This window comes from Symsagittifera roscoffensis, chromosome 3 (genome assembly GCF_963678635.1).
Source record: "Symsagittifera roscoffensis chromosome 3, txSymRosc1.1, whole genome shotgun sequence".
NCBI classification, from domain to species: Eukaryota; Metazoa; Xenacoelomorpha; order Acoela; family Convolutidae; genus Symsagittifera; species Symsagittifera roscoffensis.
This window is the reverse complement of record NC_087064.1, coordinates 22,209,843-22,228,589: the sequence shown is the minus strand read 5'-3', so window position 1 is coordinate 22,228,589 and position 18,747 is coordinate 22,209,843. Positions and strand designations below refer to the sequence as shown.

General features: G+C 33.3%; 1 protein-coding gene across 1 annotated transcript in view; it reads right to left on the bottom strand.

The window, feature by feature from the left end:
- The window catches only part of LOC134841488 (uncharacterized), a 42,355-nt gene extending 25,144 nt beyond the window's left edge, over window positions 1–17,211 (bottom strand). Inside the window, exons 1-3 of the mRNA XM_063857511.1 lie at window positions 16,101–17,211; window positions 12,997–13,534; window positions 6,687–6,938 (exon numbers count right to left, since the gene is read on the bottom strand). Of these exons, the coding sequence (XP_063713581.1) occupies window positions 6,687–6,938; window positions 12,997–13,534; window positions 16,101–17,180 (1,870 nt within the window). The 5' untranslated portion in view covers window positions 17,181–17,211. The remainder of the gene's footprint in view (window positions 1–6,686; window positions 6,939–12,996; window positions 13,535–16,100) is intronic.
- Between the last annotated feature and the right edge of the window lie 1,536 nt (window positions 17,212–18,747).

Here is an 18,747-nt window from a genome sequence, read left to right as displayed (position 1 = left end):
GCTTTGATATAAGTTTTACTTAACAATTAGAAGTTAGTGCGATCATTTAATGTTCTTTATTATAGAACTTATACAACTGCTTCTAGTTTTGATTCGACTCTTTTTGATCTTAGAAACTATCAAAAAAAATTTTAAAAAATGCTAATTTATTCATATAAACTGGTGAGTAAGTATTTATTTTTAGTTAGTGAATAACAAATTTATACTTACTTAGAATCGGGGTCAGAAACAAATCTGTTGGGAAAGTTGAGACAAGTGACTGCCTTATAGGCTTTGCTAACATGGTGATAACAATTTTGAAGCGTAGAAGTAGTCAAAAAAGTTCAAGTGCCTTAACGAGTTCATCTTGTGTAACAGTGAAATCATGGTGAGTATTTTGGTTTAGATTATAGAGTTTGTGATTAAACTTCATGCCATGGGTTTTCTTTAACAGTGGGATTTCAACAAGTTGAATGTATTCGTTTGGGAAGATAATAGGACGGAGTCTTCAAAAAGGATCGTGTTAGTGAGAGGGCAATATGTATACACATTTGTGGGTCGGGATCTTAGTTGCAGAAGATGCTCTGCTCGTTAAAACTTTTTATGCAATAATTGAAATTTAAAAATAGGGTGATGTATAATTAAAATTTTTACACGAGTGTGAGCTGATTGCTGAGATAAAACCATGGGAGCTTGGTGTGTTCATCAACATGAGAGTTTCGTTGGCTCTTGATTTTGTGCTTTTTATAGCAAATTTCTGAGAAAAATGAGATGTTATTTAGTATAAACTAGAGTGCGTTAGTATGTCTGGGATGATGGCTTCGGAGAAGACTGGATGTGGAAGAGCAACTGACTTTTTATCCAGGTGGTTTTGTTGGTTTTTTTTCTTTAGTTTATATCGTGCGCTTGTGGGAGTGTTGCTGCGAGCGTATGATCTTGATGCTTCTGATGGTAAAGCCGAATGAGTTATATGGTGGATTGTTAGTGGTTGATTAGCATGGAGTTGTTGTTGGTGCTGAATAAACTAATTTAAATTGTGCTCTAGTTAATCATCGGTTATTGGGCTTGGGAAGTCGTGAAGATTGCAAGAAAGTGGTGAACGAATCGAATTGGGATAGCGTTGGTATAAGAGGGACCGAAGTTGGATTAAAGGGAAATTACGGGAATTTAGGGAGTTGTGGGGTTCAAGGGTATTTGTGAAAACTTAGAAGTGGGGCTTGGTTCTGAGTTTATTAATTCGTCGGGATTGTCTACTGCGGCGTTGTCTCATACTTTTCTATCAAAAACTGTTTGGATTGAGTCATCAGAGTGCATGTGGGATGAGTTGGTTCAGAAAGTGGACAAATCGGAATTGAATACCTGTAGGGGAGAGGACACGAGAATCCTTGATGGAGATCTGGCGTTAGAGGTTGGAAGGGTAAGATTGATGATGAGATCCAATTTGAAGGCTCATTGGGCGCTAAAACAATACTAGATTTTTGAACGAAAGATAACTGAGTGAGGTTGTTCTGTTATTTGCTCAATGTTTTTGTTTGAAGTGCGTGGTTGATATGCAATATGAGAAGTTGAGTTTTGTTGTTTTTTATTGTTTTGATGGAGCGGTGGTCTCAATGATAAGGTTGCGCCTTAGTCTGTGTGCGGATATATTTTTATTGGTAGGAATTCTTTTTATTAGTTTTTATTGGTAGAAAATTCAAAAAATGTGCAGAATAACATTCCGGCTACGCTTGCTTGTCTGTTCACTTGCTTATATTTTGCATATGTGTTATATGTTTCTTTGAAAAATGAAATTAAAAATTCTATGAAATTAAACATTGCGTACCAATGGTAAGTCTTTCTAAGATGTAAAAAATCCGTCCTGAAAAAGGCTAGAAATTCATTTTATTGTGTAGAAAACTAATAATATTGATTGAAAAGATAAGTTGGGACAATATTTTTTTTGCCGTTAAGACAAATCTTTGATGTTTCGAAAATATCCACCAAAATCTTTTGCGTAGATATCTGAGAAACCGACTGTTTCAGCGAGTTTTCTTAGAGTTTGACTTAATGACTGTCCTTGTAATGTGTTCATTCTAACGAGGAGTTCTTGAAAGTGTTGTGTTCTGATTTGATGTTGTATATCTGGTTTTGAGTAAATTCCTATCGATTGTAAATCAATTTTGGAGTTTCTGGCTGTTGCGCGTATGCTTTCTGGTTAAAATTTCTGGTCGCTTCATATGAGTTTAGGTCCGTAGGTCCAGGGTGACCTTCTCATAGAGTAATTTTGGATAAGATACTCCGTCTGCGTGTCACGTTATCTTAATTTCGGCCGGATAGATTCGTGCAACTCCGTAGTCTATTGCCAATCCTAATCTTAATCATATATTTCTTAGTCTCAATAGATCTAGTATATTCTTTTAAGATAAGAGAAGAGAAAAAGCAACTGATTTCTAATCTTCTAATCTGTAATTAATTTTCTCGGGCTAAAACTTTGAAAATCTTGAGCTTTACAGTTTATTTTAAGTTTAAGTAATGAAAACTGATTGGTTAATTATAAATGTTTGAGCGATAAATATTAAGGTATTTAAAAAAATACTTTATAGATTTGTTTTGAACTGCTTCCGTTATCCAAATGTATTTTGAGCAGCCATACATCAGTATACCGTTTTGAACAACTTTTCTTGGCGAGGAATAGTATAACTTTACTCTTTCAAGACCAGCTAATTTAATTTTGAGAAAACGTATGTACAATATAAACAGCATTGTCTAGTTTATTAATGTCTAGTTTATCAGCTTTATTTTTTTTGATTCATTGATGATTAATCAGTTTTATCAATCCGTTTTTTTTCAAGGGCTGTTCAATCAGAAAAAGTGTTTCAGTTTGTCAGCTTCAAAAACTGCTGTGTGAAACATTTGTCAATGCACATGCCAAAATCACATTTTAACTTTTTGTTTGTTTCGAGCTTGGACTCAAATTTTTCAGTTGTTGCAAAAGTGTTGCCTCTCAGGTTGAATAGTTTTTTCTTTGAACAAATTCAATTATTTTTTTGATAAGCTCTGTATTTTTGTTGTAGATATTTTTAAAAACCTTTTGCGAAAGATGATGGTGACTTGATTAGCCGGTTTTGTCAAACTCTAGTCGACCATATGATTTGACGTTCAATTATTACACTTATCAACATTTTGTACCTTTTGAGATTATATTTTTCACTATGATCAAATTCAGATTTTGCGAAATTAATCGAAAGCGTAAAAAAATGTTTCGGACTATCGGATGTCAAAATTATTATCATAATTAGCACTTTCTTGTGTATGATAACCTTCGTTGTAGTGTTGCCTTGTTTTTCGAAATAATCACTTTTTTGCTTGGACGAACCACAAATTGGATTTGAAATTTTTTAAAACAAGATCAGGTTTGGCTAGTTTTGATAAGTTTTGATTTTTAGGAGTTTCAAGGTGCAACTAACGAACTGAAAAAACCATCAAAAACAATTTTATTATCAATTTTCTAATTTTCTCACGGTTTTTTGTGTAATATGAAAAATGTTTAACAAAATTCTTAAATTCAATTGCGTGAAGGATAAACTTATTTTGCAGATTTTTGTCTTTTTTTTTTCTGTAGTTCGCCCAATCTATCCCTCTGAATCTAAATTTTGCACAGGAATTTTTTTTTGTTGGAAAACACCCACTTAAATATTTTTTTCTCTTTTTCGATTTCTACCTAAATAACTTCCGTAACAACAGCCGTGCACCAATATACTGCTTCACTTAACATTTTTTCTAAGGAGTTGAAAAATTACTACTCGTTTCATTGAAAACTATCTTCTACCTTCATAATCTTTGCAACAAATTTTGGCCAATTTTTAGTAGTTTTCTGAACATGCGGTGCAAAAGTTAAGCTATGTTAAATTAAATTTTAAAATTTAATTACGTGAATGATAAGCTAATTTTGCAATTTTTTTGTCAGTTTTTTCAAAAATTTGTCACAAATTATAATCTTTTGGAAACTAAAACGATTTTGTTTCTGAATCTAAATCTTGCACAGCATTTTTTTTGTTAGAAAACATAGCCCTTCTTATGTTTATTTTTTTTCGATTCATTCCTAATTGACTAACAGTAGCCATGCTAATACCGTAACAGCAACCCTGCACCAGTTAGTGTTACATTCAACATTTTTTCTCACGAGCTAAAAATAACTACTCGTTTCATTGAAAATTTTTTTCGAGCTTCACAAATTTTGCTCCAAAGTTTGACCAATTTTTAGTAGTTTTCTGAACACATGGTGCAAAAGTTGAGCTGAATTAATGGTTTTTATCTTTCCTCCAAAAAACTCCATTTTGGTCGGACAGATTTTTTTTCTTTCACTCAAACTTTACTGACATTCGACTCGTTGTTAGTTGAACAGTTTTTTTCAAGCTTTTCAAAATCAAAGAATGTAGTTGTTAAATTTATCAGCCTATAAAATTGAAGTACCGCCATCTGCAAACAATCTCCATTTATCTACACGATAAAGTCAACTCATTGAATAAAAGAAAAAAATGTAGAAGAGACCATGTGGTACACGCAAATTTTTCGTAGCCATGTGGTACACGCAAATTTTTTTTTGAAGGCAGCTTTTAAGCAATCTATTTTGACATGTTGATGTCTCGAAAAAATGTCAGTGCACAGTGCCAAAGCAAATAAAAAAATTTAAGTTGCTGAATTCATACTTTTTCTATCTTATATTTAGGGCGTTTCTAATTTCTGATACGCTTTGTATCTAAGTTGAAATTTTTTTTTTGGCAAATTTTTCGTAGCCATGTGGTACACGCAAATTTCTTTTTGAAGGCAGCTTTTAAGCAATCTATTTTGACATGTTGATGTCTCGAAAAAATGTCAGTGTACAGTGCCAAAGCAAATAAAAAAATTTAAGTTGCTGAATTCAAACTTTTTCTATCTTATATTTCGGGCGTTTCTAATTTCTGATACGCTTTGTATCTATGTTGAAAAAATTTTTTGGCAAAACTATCGTTGAATTTTCCTGTAGAATCAACGCCAAATTTTTTTTATCGAAAAGTCTATTTTGTTTTACACAAGCAGATTTGACTATTCGGTTCACCTCCATTTTTTAGCTAAATTTTTCCAAATGTGGAATTTTGCCTACCAAACAACTAAAAAAAAAGCAAACACTTAACTTCATTAAATTTTTTATGTTTCTTCTCATGTCTCGATTTCCATCATACATCATACACTTTAATTGTTGCAATTTTGAACGCTTTTAACTTACAAAGCGCAATTAAAAGCGAACATTTTTCTGGAAATGACCTTCGTTTAAATATATTATAAAGGTGGCAATTTTGTTTCGGATTACCGAATTTTGCATTGACTAAACAAACAAACACATGCAATTCAATTTTTGAGCTCAATCATGAATACAGATTGAATGTAGGTGAGAAAGGCCACAAAAAGTGGTCACAAAGTGTCAAATTATAAACCCAGATGAAACTCACATAACCCATGATGGCAGAAAAACCCCACTTGGTCCATCAGAGACGATTTATACCCCCTCCGAAACTTTAATAGTATTTTTTGTCACTTTGTTTTTTTAAATTTTGTGTTCAATGTTTCATGATAGAATCGAAGGTCTGGGTATAATTTTGCAGCGGTATCGCAATTATCATGGCGGAGCCAATCTCAGAAAATCTCTTGAAAATACAAAGGAAGAGCACGAAGAACTTATGCTTTGCTTTTTTCTAATCAATCTGGCATGAAAATTTAATTTGCTGAAAAAATAAAACTCAAACTGTAGACGTGCGAAATAACAGATTAAAGCAACAATTTTTAGCAGGCGAAAATTTTCACTAGACGACAATTCGTAACAGGCGACAATTCGAAACAAGGAATTGGCAAGTACGATACGCTTGCTTCGCTCCGCTCCGCTGCGCCTACATCAGGAAAGAGAAAAATACGGAGCGTGAAACGGTGGTCTCCGCCTAATCTGCTGTTACGAATTGTCACCTGTTACGATTTGCTGCCTGTTACAAATTGTCGTCTGATACAAATTGTCGCCTGTTTGACGAATTGTCGCATGTTAAACTAACAGACTCTATTCTTCAAAATCCCGGGTCGAACTTGATTCCTATTTTGGTCTCTTTTTTCACAAAAGGTATTTACTTGCCCGAGTTTTAGAAAAAAGAACTAAATGAGACCAAATTTTAGCAAGCTCTGCCCATTTTTTGATGCTGTTTTTGAGTTCATTAAGCTGTTGTTAAAAATTGGACTCGGTTAAGCCCAAGTTTTAGCAAAAAGGGCTGAATGAGCCCAGGTTCTAGCAAATGTAGCTGAATGAGCCCAATTTTTAGCAAAATTGGCAAAATAAGCTCTTTTTTTAGCGAAAAGGCTGAATGATCCCCATTTTTAGGAAATTCGGCCTTTTCATTTCCTCAATGTTTGTTTAAATAGACCAAAACAAACCAGAACTCTTATGATTGGTAGGACAGATATTGTACATAGTTATAGGACACTTAAGGTATCGGTTCGATCAATCAGCCCCTTTTTATGGAAAATTTTCATGCAAAAGTTTCAACTCGGGTTGTGTCATAACGCTATACTGTTGTGCTTAACGCATATAAGAGACGAACAAAAGATTTGACAAAAATACTTTTATGATGCTAACTTGTTTTTCGAAAAACAAAAAGGATAGAAATTTGAAACAGTTTTTCATCCATTTCTTATGAGCTAAGACTTACGCGTAACGGGAGGATTTTCCAACTCCAAATCAATTTCGAACTGCTCCCGAAATGATTGTTGCACGAATTTTTTGAAGGCTTCTTTGTCTCTGGGAATTAGGTAGAAAATCTTATCGTACATGAGTTCTTCTGTGTATTTCTTAGCCAGGGCCATGCAAACATGCGACTTGCCAGTGCCTGGTTCCCCCAGAATGAACTTGAGTGGGTTCGAGACATCTTTCACTATTTCCTGTTGCTGTTTGCTAAGGCTACCTAAATTCAGTGAGTTTGCCTTTTAATTCATCAAACTGTTTTTTATTGTTCCGACTTTCGAAGAAAACGGAATATTTATGCTTGGTGTTGTTTTTTAATCAGTCAGTTTTCGGCAATCAAAATAAAAGTTTTTAAGTTTTCAACAAAATTTTTTATCCCCATTGACAATATCGACTCCTTGAAATCAAATTTGAAAAGATATTTAACCTCCAACCATTTTTTGCAATGTTCCGGGGGTTTGAAAATTGGCAATTTGGCTAGGCTCTGAACTAATTTACGTGCACTTTGAAGAGATTATTCAAAATGCTCAGAGCATAACGCGAATTATTTAAGCGTGGCGAATTATCGCGCATAACTTAATCGTTCCAACTTTAATTGAGGTTATCTAATCGGTCTTATTAATTTCGTACAGCTCAAATTTTCATACTTGATTGATGATAATATCCCAAATGTATAGTTTTTCAATTAATTCTTTTCCCAAAAACTATTCGATATGAATCAAGAGGCAGGCGGAATACTCGGGGCTTCTCCCTATAATAACGTTATATTAACCTTAATAAACTAAAACAAAATTTAAAAATTGAGTCTTTTTGTAAAAAACATCCCCCACAAGCCATATAAAGTACACAGTGATAGGTTTTGCTCCTAGTAACCTACAAAAATTCTCCTTCAACCAAATTAGAACTATTTCTAGGGCGGATTATATGAGCACAACTATTCCGAAGAAAAAAACCACTCCGAGCACAACGATTCTGAAGAAAAAAAACCACTCCGAGCACAACTATTCCGTTAATTTCGTAACGAAAGTCGGAACAATAACACAAACTTTAAAAAATTTTAAGGCTACAAATCTGAATTGTTCTTTTTTTGAGCCTTTGCTTGTTTTAGTATGCTGCGAAGATTCATTTATTGTTCCGACTTTCGATACGAAAGTAACGGAATATTTGTGCTCGGGGTGGGTTTTTTTTCTTCAGACAAATTTCGACTTTTTAACTAACCATTTTTGACGGAATTTTTTTATATTGTTCGAAAACTATTGTTGTCCTGAGCTCAAATTTGAAAAGATATTTTACCTGTGATCCTTTTTCGTAAAGTTATGGGGTTTTAAAGATTGCAATTTTGGCCAATTTGGGACAATTAACGCGCAAGCGGAGAGTTAATCCGTCTCAAAATCGTTCCAAATTGGTTGAAAGAAGCTCAATTGCCATAATTGATTTGTTACAAGGAGCGAAATCTATCCTTTTGTACTTTATACGGCGTGTGTGGGGATGATTTTCAAAAAAAATTTCAAATTTCAGAAGAAAAAAAGTTTCATTATATTTTATTTCATTTATTTTTTTAATGTTTTTACGGCTCCATATAACCTTAAAAGCAGTCGGAACATTCAGGGCTACGCCCTGATACGAGCAGTCTTGTTTCAATTCTTATCGATTTTAACGTTTTAACTTTGCTTCATAATTAATCATTCTCTAGAAAAGATTCACATACGAACTTTTTTGTCTTCCTGTCGTATAAAACTGTTGAAATCCCTTTATAACCATTGAAAAATTTGATTAACATAAATTAATTTTGAAACAGTCTTACATCTCTTTGAAATTCACAGTGACTCGAGTTCAATCTCAAATTTGACTGTGCGTCACCTTTTGGGTCCAAAATTTTATTTCATTTCAGTCCCATCAGCTTTTGAAAATAAATTGAAAAATTGAGTTTTTTTCAGCCTAAAATAAGGCGAACCAGGGAAGATGCTTGAATTTTTTGTAGCAGAAAAAATGGTCACTCACTTTGCACTATCAGCTAAAAGCAAAATATTTCGAACGGATGCACACACATGCAAGCTTTTAGAATAAACCGTGCCAAACAAGCCTAATGCACGAAATTGTAGAATTCCTGATTTATTTGAAAAAATTTTCTGTCTTACAGCGGACAAACTGATCAAACTGCTAAAAATTCTCCTCTAATTAGTCAATGGAAACTTTGATGTTACTTCAAATATGTCTAGGAGGTTTGAACCCCTAGTACAAGTGAAATTGGCATGGTTTTAGCAATTTTCCCTGAAAAACTGATTTATATTTTTTTAAATAGAATTCGAAACTAACTGCAATCTCAAAAATATGCAACATTTGAAATAGGTTGTCACTCTTGGTTCTCAGGAACTGTCACCGCAGCGCAATTATCGGGTTGTTGCTTTTTCCATTTCTCACCGTGTTACAACTGAAAAACTATCAAACTAGGCCTGAAAAATTACAATAAAATTCACAACTTAGTCTTGGCCGTAAAATGCTATCATCTTTTCTTAGAGAAGCAAAACAATTGGAGAAACCTACAATAAAGTTGTTCAAGAAAACCAAAATGTTTGCGATTGCAATTGTTTTTAACCTCAACAAATTAGACACTACAAGCTATGTCAGTCAAAATGTGGCGATTTTCCCTCTCTTCCCATTAGATATATTAGGTCACTCTAATATGTGGAAAAATTTTACCTTCAAAAAGTAGAACAGTTTTTTCCTTTACAGCATCAGACGGCCAAAATTAAGGTAGCAAAAATGTTTATGAGTCTTTGTGTAAATGTGTATGTGTATGTGTGAGAAAAAAGAAACGTTTTAAAACCTAGTGATTTAAAAAAACTGGGAATTCAAACGGTACCTGCACTCAAGTATAAGTACCGTTTAAATCTCAGTTTTTTTTAAATCACTAGGTTTTGAAGCCTTTCTTTTTTCTAATAAGAGGAGAGGGAAAATCGCCACATTATCTTTTTCTTACGCGTACCTAAAAAATCGATTATAACGGTTTTTTATTCAGATTTTTTGGACAATTACAATTGATAGAGGATGTTAGAGGATTTCTACTCGATTATAATCATTACGTATTCCAGAAGATTAAGAAGAATATTATGAAGATATACAAAAACTCTTTAAATCAGTTATAGTCGATAATAATCTCCTTATAGTCAAAATCTTGTCACACCGAAAGTATTTTTTGTTTATACCCTGTGGGTTATTAATTTTCGATCGATATCAAAATCTCGAAAAAGAGATCATCTGATTACAAAGTTTCACCACCAAACAGAAATTTTAAAGAGATCCTTCAGTTTCTAATAATGAGTTTCCAAAAAAAATCATGAAACTAAAGCAATGGGTTGATTTTTCGAAGGTTTGAAAAATTTAAAATATGCCTCATGGAATTACTCTGATCATGAAGAAATGAAAATTATAAAAATGTTTTAAATATGATTTGATTTTGCCTTTTTTCATTTAAACCAATATCCGCATAAAACATCAAAAATAAATATAAGCATTTCAGAAGCAAGGCGAAAGACAAATTTGGCAAACTAAAGAGATTTTATTCAATTATAATGGATTTTTGTTGTGAGAAAAAAAATAAATTCGAAATTGAGATATAAGCCATCAATTATAGTGTTTTATAATCGGTTATAATTGTATCGAAAATAAATGGGTTAATTATCGACTATAGTCGATTAAAAGGTATTTGAATTATTATAAAGTGAGTAATAATTGATTAATATAATATCAAGTTTTTCTCTGTTTTAGTGAGACTGATACCTAAATCATAAAAGAATTGGTTATTAACGCTTGAGACTGGATGCGGATAGGCTGTCAAATTGTATGGTGCTGAGCTTTATATATTTAAAATGATCAAAATTTGTTTGTTTTACTCCTTCCACAGGTACAGATAGTGAAGGGAAGGATATGGGAAGGATGTGTTTTACATCAATCTTCAAAGCTTTAACTTTAAAATTGTTTTAAAGCTTTTCTAGACGTTATTGGAATCCGAAAAAATGTCCTAACGTCGAGAAAAAAATGTTTTGAGACCAAAATAAACAAAACTTGAGAAGCTGACATCATGCTGAACATTTAAAATTATTTAAGCAAACTTTGCATCTCACTGCTGCAGCTTTGCATTTAATTTAATTGCCTTCCATTAAAAACTAGATGTAAATTAGAAAAGTAAATTGATGTTTTGTTTTAATTTTTTTTACTAGTTTCACTTTTTGTCTTATTTAAAATTTAATCAGCTAATCTTGTTGTACAGTGCTGATTTAAATTATCGGGTCGAAACGAACTAAACTTGAATTTTCAAAAGCATTTTTCTCAAATTGGGTTAAGATTAGACAAAAAGTGAAGAGAACAAAAGTTGCTTAGAATTTTGCCAGAATTAATATGATGCTATTTTTTCACCGAACTTCTCAACAAAAACTTTACCCCAAAAAATGGGTCATTTTGGCTTTTTTCAATTAATCAAAAAATACGCTGAAACTATTTTGTTAACTGATAAGAAATTTATATCACAGGAAGCCCCTTACGCAGCTCAACAAAGTTTAAGGAGGGTTAAATCTCCAAAAACCAGTATAAGAGAAAAAAATTTCACTTGATAGTCAATAAATGTGATTTTTACTAAATAAAAACCAGAATCTGTTTAAAAATAAATCATGCGCAAATTTTTGCAGATTTAACCCTTCTTAAACTTTGTTGAGCTGCGTACGAGGCTTCCTGTGGTATAATTTTCTTATCAATTAACAAAGTAGTTTCCGCGTAATTCTTGATTAATTGAAAAAAGCCAAAATGACCCATTTTTGGGGTAAAATTTTTTGTTGAGATATTCGGAGAATTAATTCTGGTGAAATTCTAAGCAACTTTTGTTCTCTTCACTTTTTGTCTAATTTTAACCCAATTTGAGAAAAACGCGTTTGAAAATTCAAGTTTTGTTCGTTTTGTCCGGATAATTTAAATCAGCACTGTATTAGAATCAGAAATAAAACTTTTACAGTATCAGAATTGAGAAAAACATAATCAAAGCTCACTAGGTTTCCAGTTTTTTCATTAGCGCCTTTAATATGTGTGAAAAATCCGACTGAATATTTATTTCAAAAATAGATAAAGCACCCATGCTAATTCATTTGACAGATGCGATGAAGAGTATGCCACTTTTTACTTTACATTGGGTGTGGGGGACGATTTACGAAGGAATTTAAAATTTATCATTTAAAAAAACATAATTGAAATTTGATATTAGGTTACTTCAGCATCTTAAGCGTTAGTCAGCAAGCACATTGTCTTGAAAATTGAGTCATTTCCCTGATATGAGCAGTCTTGTTTTATCTTTTTTGATTTAACTTCTTTAGAAATGGACTGATTCGAGCCCCTGTCAGCCCAAAGAGTCAACCTTTTGCAAGGTTTTTAGAGAACATTAGATTTCGGTTGAGCCACCCTTAAATCTTTCTTGAGGCGCCTTCATACAATAAAGCGTATAAAAAACATACTTTTTTTGGTCAAAACCTTCCATAGCGTGTTTGTTGTCACTTTTTTGACAAAAATTGCAGAAAATTCGGTCAAAATAGAATGTTATCGTCATTTGATTTGGCGAGCTCGGAAAATCAATTGGTCGAACTAAAAAACTTGTCGACAAAATATTTGAGAGAATTGAGAAGTTTCGCACTTGGTTATATCCTCTTAGTCAAAGCACATCCAATGCTGTTTGTACCAGGGCAAACTCTGGACATAAGTCTGAGTGGTACAAGGTGAATGTGAGCGGTTGAGATCTTTCTTTTCGTTGTATTTGCAAAGTGCCGCTTCAGTGCTTCACCCTTGGGTTCAAATTTAGTGATGCTGATTAATTGTCAGTGAATGAAGCTAAGGCTCTTATTTAAATCGTGTGGTTTTTTTTCAGGATTAAATCTCAAATATTGTGTTCAAGTTCAAACGCCCCCCCCCCTCGAGAAAATCCTAGATTCCAAAAATAATTATTGGAATTAAGATTACGACCATTTATCCACGGGGGAAAGGACCAACACAAGAGCTGTACAGCTCATCACGGCGAACCGCTGTTGTCCCCCTGTTTAAGAACTACAAGCTATTTTTTTGGTTATTTTTCTGGGCTGGGTAATGTTGCTTCACCCTCAATTGAAGAATATATCACTTCTACGGGTTCTTATAGTTTTCTCACGGCACTATTTTGAGAGAAAGAAAAAGTTGTTTTTCAAATTTGTTCATAACATTCTATAACAGGTTATCCTTGTTATAGTATATGCAATTATCCTTACTTTCATAGTATTCACGTGCAGCTAGAGAGAATATGACTTCCATCGATTTGATTAGCATCCTCTCTTGGTTATTTGCATCGGCCGTGGTCTGCGATTGAGTGACCAAAAATTTTTTTAACGTCATAGGTGGCTCATGCATTTGGCCGTAAAAATGGTTTCCACTGCGGGTTACTTCAATCCGGTTCACTTTGGCCGCAAGGAAATCAGTTCCAGGGTTATCAAGGGCAACTATGTGTACGAAGGGTATAACATACTTTCCCTGTGTGTCGAATGGCATTTTCTCAATAGCTTCATGTCCAATGTACGTGCCTGGTGATTCATCCCAAATAAACTCACGCCACTGTTTCTGACTGATATCTTTGACAAATACTAAAACTTTCAAATAATTGTCTCGAAAATCTTTAATAAACCTTGGCCTGCTAGATTCTTCGATATTCATAAAATGTTGAGTCATCAGACAATGAATGAGCTGCAGAGCGAATGGTACAATTGTGTTGAACACCTGCTTCAGTTTCCGCAGCTCAGTTCTTTCTTTCACCTGTGAAATGAGCAGAGAGTTTAGTTCCATTTTTATCAATTGATATGGTTCCCATTCAAAGAAGCTTGAAGAAATTTAGTGTTTTGGCAAGTTTCAGGGAATCAAAAAAGCAAAACTTTTTCGGTTTAAATTTTTTTTTAATTTGAAACTAATAATTTGCTCTGCTTTTTAACAAAATTGGGGTAAAATTTTACTCCAATTTTTTTTTTACAAAATCAGAAGAAAGTATGAATTTTCAAATTGAAAAAATCTTCTAAGCCGACAAAAATTTGCTTTTTTGGGTTTCTTATTAGCTGTTTTGTGCTTAAGCATCATCACTAAACTTTACCTGAAAAGCTTATGTATGAAAGAGTTTCCATGCATAGAGTGGTAATTATAATTGCTAAAACTTTCTATAGGGTCTATCCTCAGTAATATTGTGAGACAGCTATTTGGGACTGACTATTCCTGAAATTTTTTGTGAAGCGCCATTGAAGCCAAAATATGCTAAATTTCAGGAGATGCGCGCAAAAAAGCGAGATTTATGGTCATACTTCACATTAATTCCAAAATCTCGTGAGCCATTTAAAAAGGTAAAAATATGCTTACAGCGCAAAAAATTTTTACACAATAGTCGTTACGGTGTTTTGGAAAAATTCGGAAAATCAGTTTGGTCAAACTAAACCTTAAGATTGAAGAAAAACCCTCTCAAAAAAAGCATGCGAACGTTAATGAACTTTAAACATATCTTAGCATGGTCCACCAAGTGTAATGAAATTTGTTGCCCGTAGAAATTGAAAATAGTATTTAGATAGAATATCCAGTTTTTACCATAACATCAAATTTCGTTCTCAGTTCAAACTTCAGAATTGGGAATTGGTTAGATAGACAGATTTGTCAGAATTTTGTGCAACAAAATAACCTTACAAAGCTTTCTAGTTTTCAAAATTTCGGAGTTTTTAGAAATTTTCCTTAATTAGGCTTGCAATTAGCAAGCGTTATCAAACCGGGATATAGATTTTTTTTGTGTTAACAACTAGCTTAACAGAATCACTTGAATAATTTTACCTTTGGTTCAAAAGTCTGTAGTCAATTTGCGCATGTGGCGAAAAGGTAACGCACCTGCTTATAAAGACAAAGTTCAATTGTATGAATCCGGTCAGGACCTGTTTTTATTAATAAACAAAAAGTGGTCCGCGCCTCAGAAAATTTTTGCCGGACGTCTGTTTGTCTGCTTTTTGTCGGTTTATTTACTGCAGCATCAAATTTTCCAAAAATTTGGACGTTTTTACTCGAATTAAAAAACTATTTCAGTTTTTCCGATTATATTTTGATTTTTCTGATGCTGTTCATAAATTTTGTTTTGGGTTTTTTTTTTATAATTTGAGTGTTCTGTACACCCATGCTTGATTTTTGTGGAAAACCAAAAATTTTCGCATATTTTAGACTTTCGTATCTGCTAATTTTTGTTGGCTTATGTCCCGCAGAAAAGTTCGGTTTCTTTTCAGCAGTTTGATGGCTTTTTTAAAGTTTCTAATGGCGCAAATAATTTTGTTTTAGGAATTTTTCTCCTTTTTTGCAATTTTTATAGCTTTTTTGGCAACAAAAATCCATTTTTTGGAATAATTTTTCCCTTTTTTTGTCTTTTCATTTGCTGGTATTCATACTCAAACATCTTTGCAATTTTTTCAACGTTTTTGTTGTTTTCAAAACTTTCGCATATTTTAGACTTTCGTATCTGCTAACTTTTGTTGGCTTATGTCCCGCAGAAATGTTCGGTTTCTTTTCAGCAGTTTGATAGCTTTTTTTAAGTTTCTAATGGCGCAAATAATTTTGTTTTAGGAATTTTTCTCCTTTTTTGCAATTTTTATAGCTTTTTTGGCAACAAAAATCCATTTTTTGGAATAATTTTTCTCTTTTTTTTTTGTCTTTTCATTTGCTGCTATTCATACTCAAACATCTTTGCAATTTTTTCAATGTTTTTGTTGTTTTCAGGGGGAAGTTTGGCTTCAATAAAAACGGCTTCGAAATTATTTTCAGCTAACAGTTGGTAGATTTAGCATTCATTTTATCCAGTGTTCCTTTCAAATTTTTTCAAACAGCAAAATCTTCAAATCATTTTTTCTCGACATTTGGAGCACTCAACCCTCCCTGTCTGTCGTTTTTAATTTGCGACTTTGGGTTTGTTAGAAAAAAATACACTCTTATACAACTCTTATCCGTACTGAGCTTCAGGATACATAGAACGTGTATAATGAGATTTCACAATCAGTCTTGCCCAAAATTGAAAACAATTTGATTGTAAAAATGATTATAGTTATTTTCATCCAATTATAAAATCAACGAAAATAGGAAATATACTGATTATAGATTTTTTCTCCTGAACCTCAATACGGGTACGCACTTGGTGGTCCGAAATATAACTTTGGGTTTATTATAAAATATCTTGGTTTCAACCTGACATTCTTTTTTTGTATGAAGTCCTGAAATCGGTTGACCAGTACTGAGTTATAGGAATTGTCAGCATAATATCACCTATTATTTCATATACAATATCAAAATATTTTGAAACATGTGCTTCACTTACACTGTATTGTTGGTTTGCATGACTAACTTCAATGAAAAACACTCCGCTCTTCGTGAACAAGGTCCAGTCGATCTCGTAGCGCTTCCCTTTTGATATTGACACAAAGGGCTTCAGCATTGTCACACTTGCCGAGTAGACGGAAGTACAACTTTCAAGGCCTTTGCATGCCAGTAAGTCAATAACTTCGTTGAAAAAGTACTCAATCTCTCCTCGAATTTTTCGACGACTTTCAGGGCTCAATGTACCCTCTGGACAAGCTTCACGAGTAGCGATTTCCCGCAATAGCTGTTCCTTGTTTGGTATCAAATTGAGTGTTTCTGGCTTTCGAAGTTTTTCAAAGCTTTCAATTAGCTCGCCCATCTTGTCAATAAGAGGCGCGGCTGCATGAGTCTTATCAAGTTTTACGGATTTATTGTGCATCTTCAGGGCGCAGCCATCTTCTCTACAAGCATCAATCAGTTTGCCCAGAATTTGTTTTATTCTGGTTTGTTCTTGGTCGTTTGCTGTTATAGCTGAGTTTGATAATAATTTTTCTGTAGTCGTGCTCACATCAAAATTTATGTTTCTTTCGGCCATAAATCTCACATCAAAATTTATGTTTCTTTCGGCCATAAATTCTTTGATTTTCATTTTTAACTCTTCAACTGTTTCTTTATTCAGCTTTTTAAATTGAAAACATATTTCCAGGTGTTTCTCCAAGCCGTTGAAAATGTTGGCCAAAATGAGCAAAAATGAGCAAAATGACAAAATATCGGCAGGTTTTTGGCTGATCTCCTTGAATTTGTAAAATTTTTCCCTATCTTCACTGAAGAACAAATTCGTAACGGCAGCAATTTCATTTTGAAAACAGGACGCACTCATCCCACTCGGTTCTAGAATATTCCGTAACTCATCCTCTTTAACAACACCAGAAGCTACAAGTCGAGCAGCACCGATTGATGTGAACAAATGACCGTCAGGTCCCAATGATGCCTCATGTTTTCTAACTTCCTTTTCAGCAGCAGGGGGTTCTTTGAGTTGTGCTGTCCAATCGTTTTCCAAGGATACAGGCATAAGCGGAGGGTGAATATTAATAGGCATTTTAGAAGTTGAGGTTCCAGATTTTAGCGAACAAATGGTCTTAAGCAACACCACAAAGATTTTCACATTTAATTTTTTAATCTTAGAGTTTTAATTTTTGACTCCAAGAAGAAGAATGCAGCGCACAAAATTGCATAAGTTTATAAATATAATGAGGCACATGACTTCAAAGTACAATAAATCATGTACTTATAATCATGTGATAAGAAATTTACAGAATTTTTTTCGGACCTTATTCAAATGTCTCATAAAAATAAAAATAAATTCTTTGCAATCTTGTGTTGTAAAACTAATATATATATATATATATATATAATTTTTTCTAATTCAAATCTCATCGCCACACACAAGTCATCGCCATTTTTATATTTAGTGTCAAATTAAATGATAAGCAAACTGTTATTTTTATCTTATGCTAATCTGGTTATATTAAAATATAATATGATCTATGAAAACAATTGATTTATGAAAACACTGACATAATAATTATATGCTCAGCGTAGTTTTTTCTTCAGATGACTGAGCTTAAATTTAGAAAAAAAACTGTGGATTAAAAATTGATGTCAAAAGCCAATCGGAACATTCAATGTTTTGTAGTGATAATAGCAACCCGGGTTACCTCTCCATAGAATTCTATCCTCGGCGCCACTCCTGGATCCAGGCATGGCCAGAGGGAAACCATGTCAAAGTCATGCAGGGATTACCCTGGACGTCTTGGAGCAGTCTAAACTTCTATGGTTTTTTTGTTTGAAATTTTTTATTTGCACTTGTTTACGTGCCTGCCGAAAACATAATTAACTAAAGAATGTTATCATATAAGAAAACTCACAGGTTAACTGGCAAGAAAATTGCAGAGAAACAACTGCTTTTGTAGGCCCACCGTTGAAAGTAAATTCAGCATTTTCATAGACTTAAGATAACAAAACGCAAATTGTTGCTATGTAGCTAGATAGCTTCTACATCAAGAAACGGTGTTAGAAATATCTTGGGATTCTGTAAATTTTATGGCTTGAAAACTTTAGTGTTTTTACTCTTTAAAAACAACCATAAACTTATTATGGCTCCACGCACTACAGTGTGAAAAATTAAGTCTAGACTACTTTATACCCTAAAATAATTGCATTTTGCGTGCAATTATTTTTCTAAAAATGTTTGTTTGAGCCTAAAAATGACTTTTCGGCAGCTAAAACAATAACGTACATTTTTGTAAAAAATGTGACTTCTTAGCAGGTGTTCGGGACAGGTTTTTGAAAGCATTTTTTCTTAGAATTCTTGCCAGGGTTCCTGGATGGCCCCGGTCAGGAATTTCAGGATTGCGCGGGATCCTTCAAGTTACTGGCAGAAAAACTAAAACTTTAACATGGATATGTAACCCGGGAATTCCGCCCAAGGGCAACCAAAAATATAATTTTTTATAATTTCACATAAATTCCGTCCTTAGTTATAAACTTGACTCCAATTTATGTGCTTTTTTAGCGGTTATGTTAATCTTATTGCTATCGTGACTTACATGCATAAGCTATATGTTTTTAATAGTTTTTTCTTAATCTATTTTTATGGTTTTTCT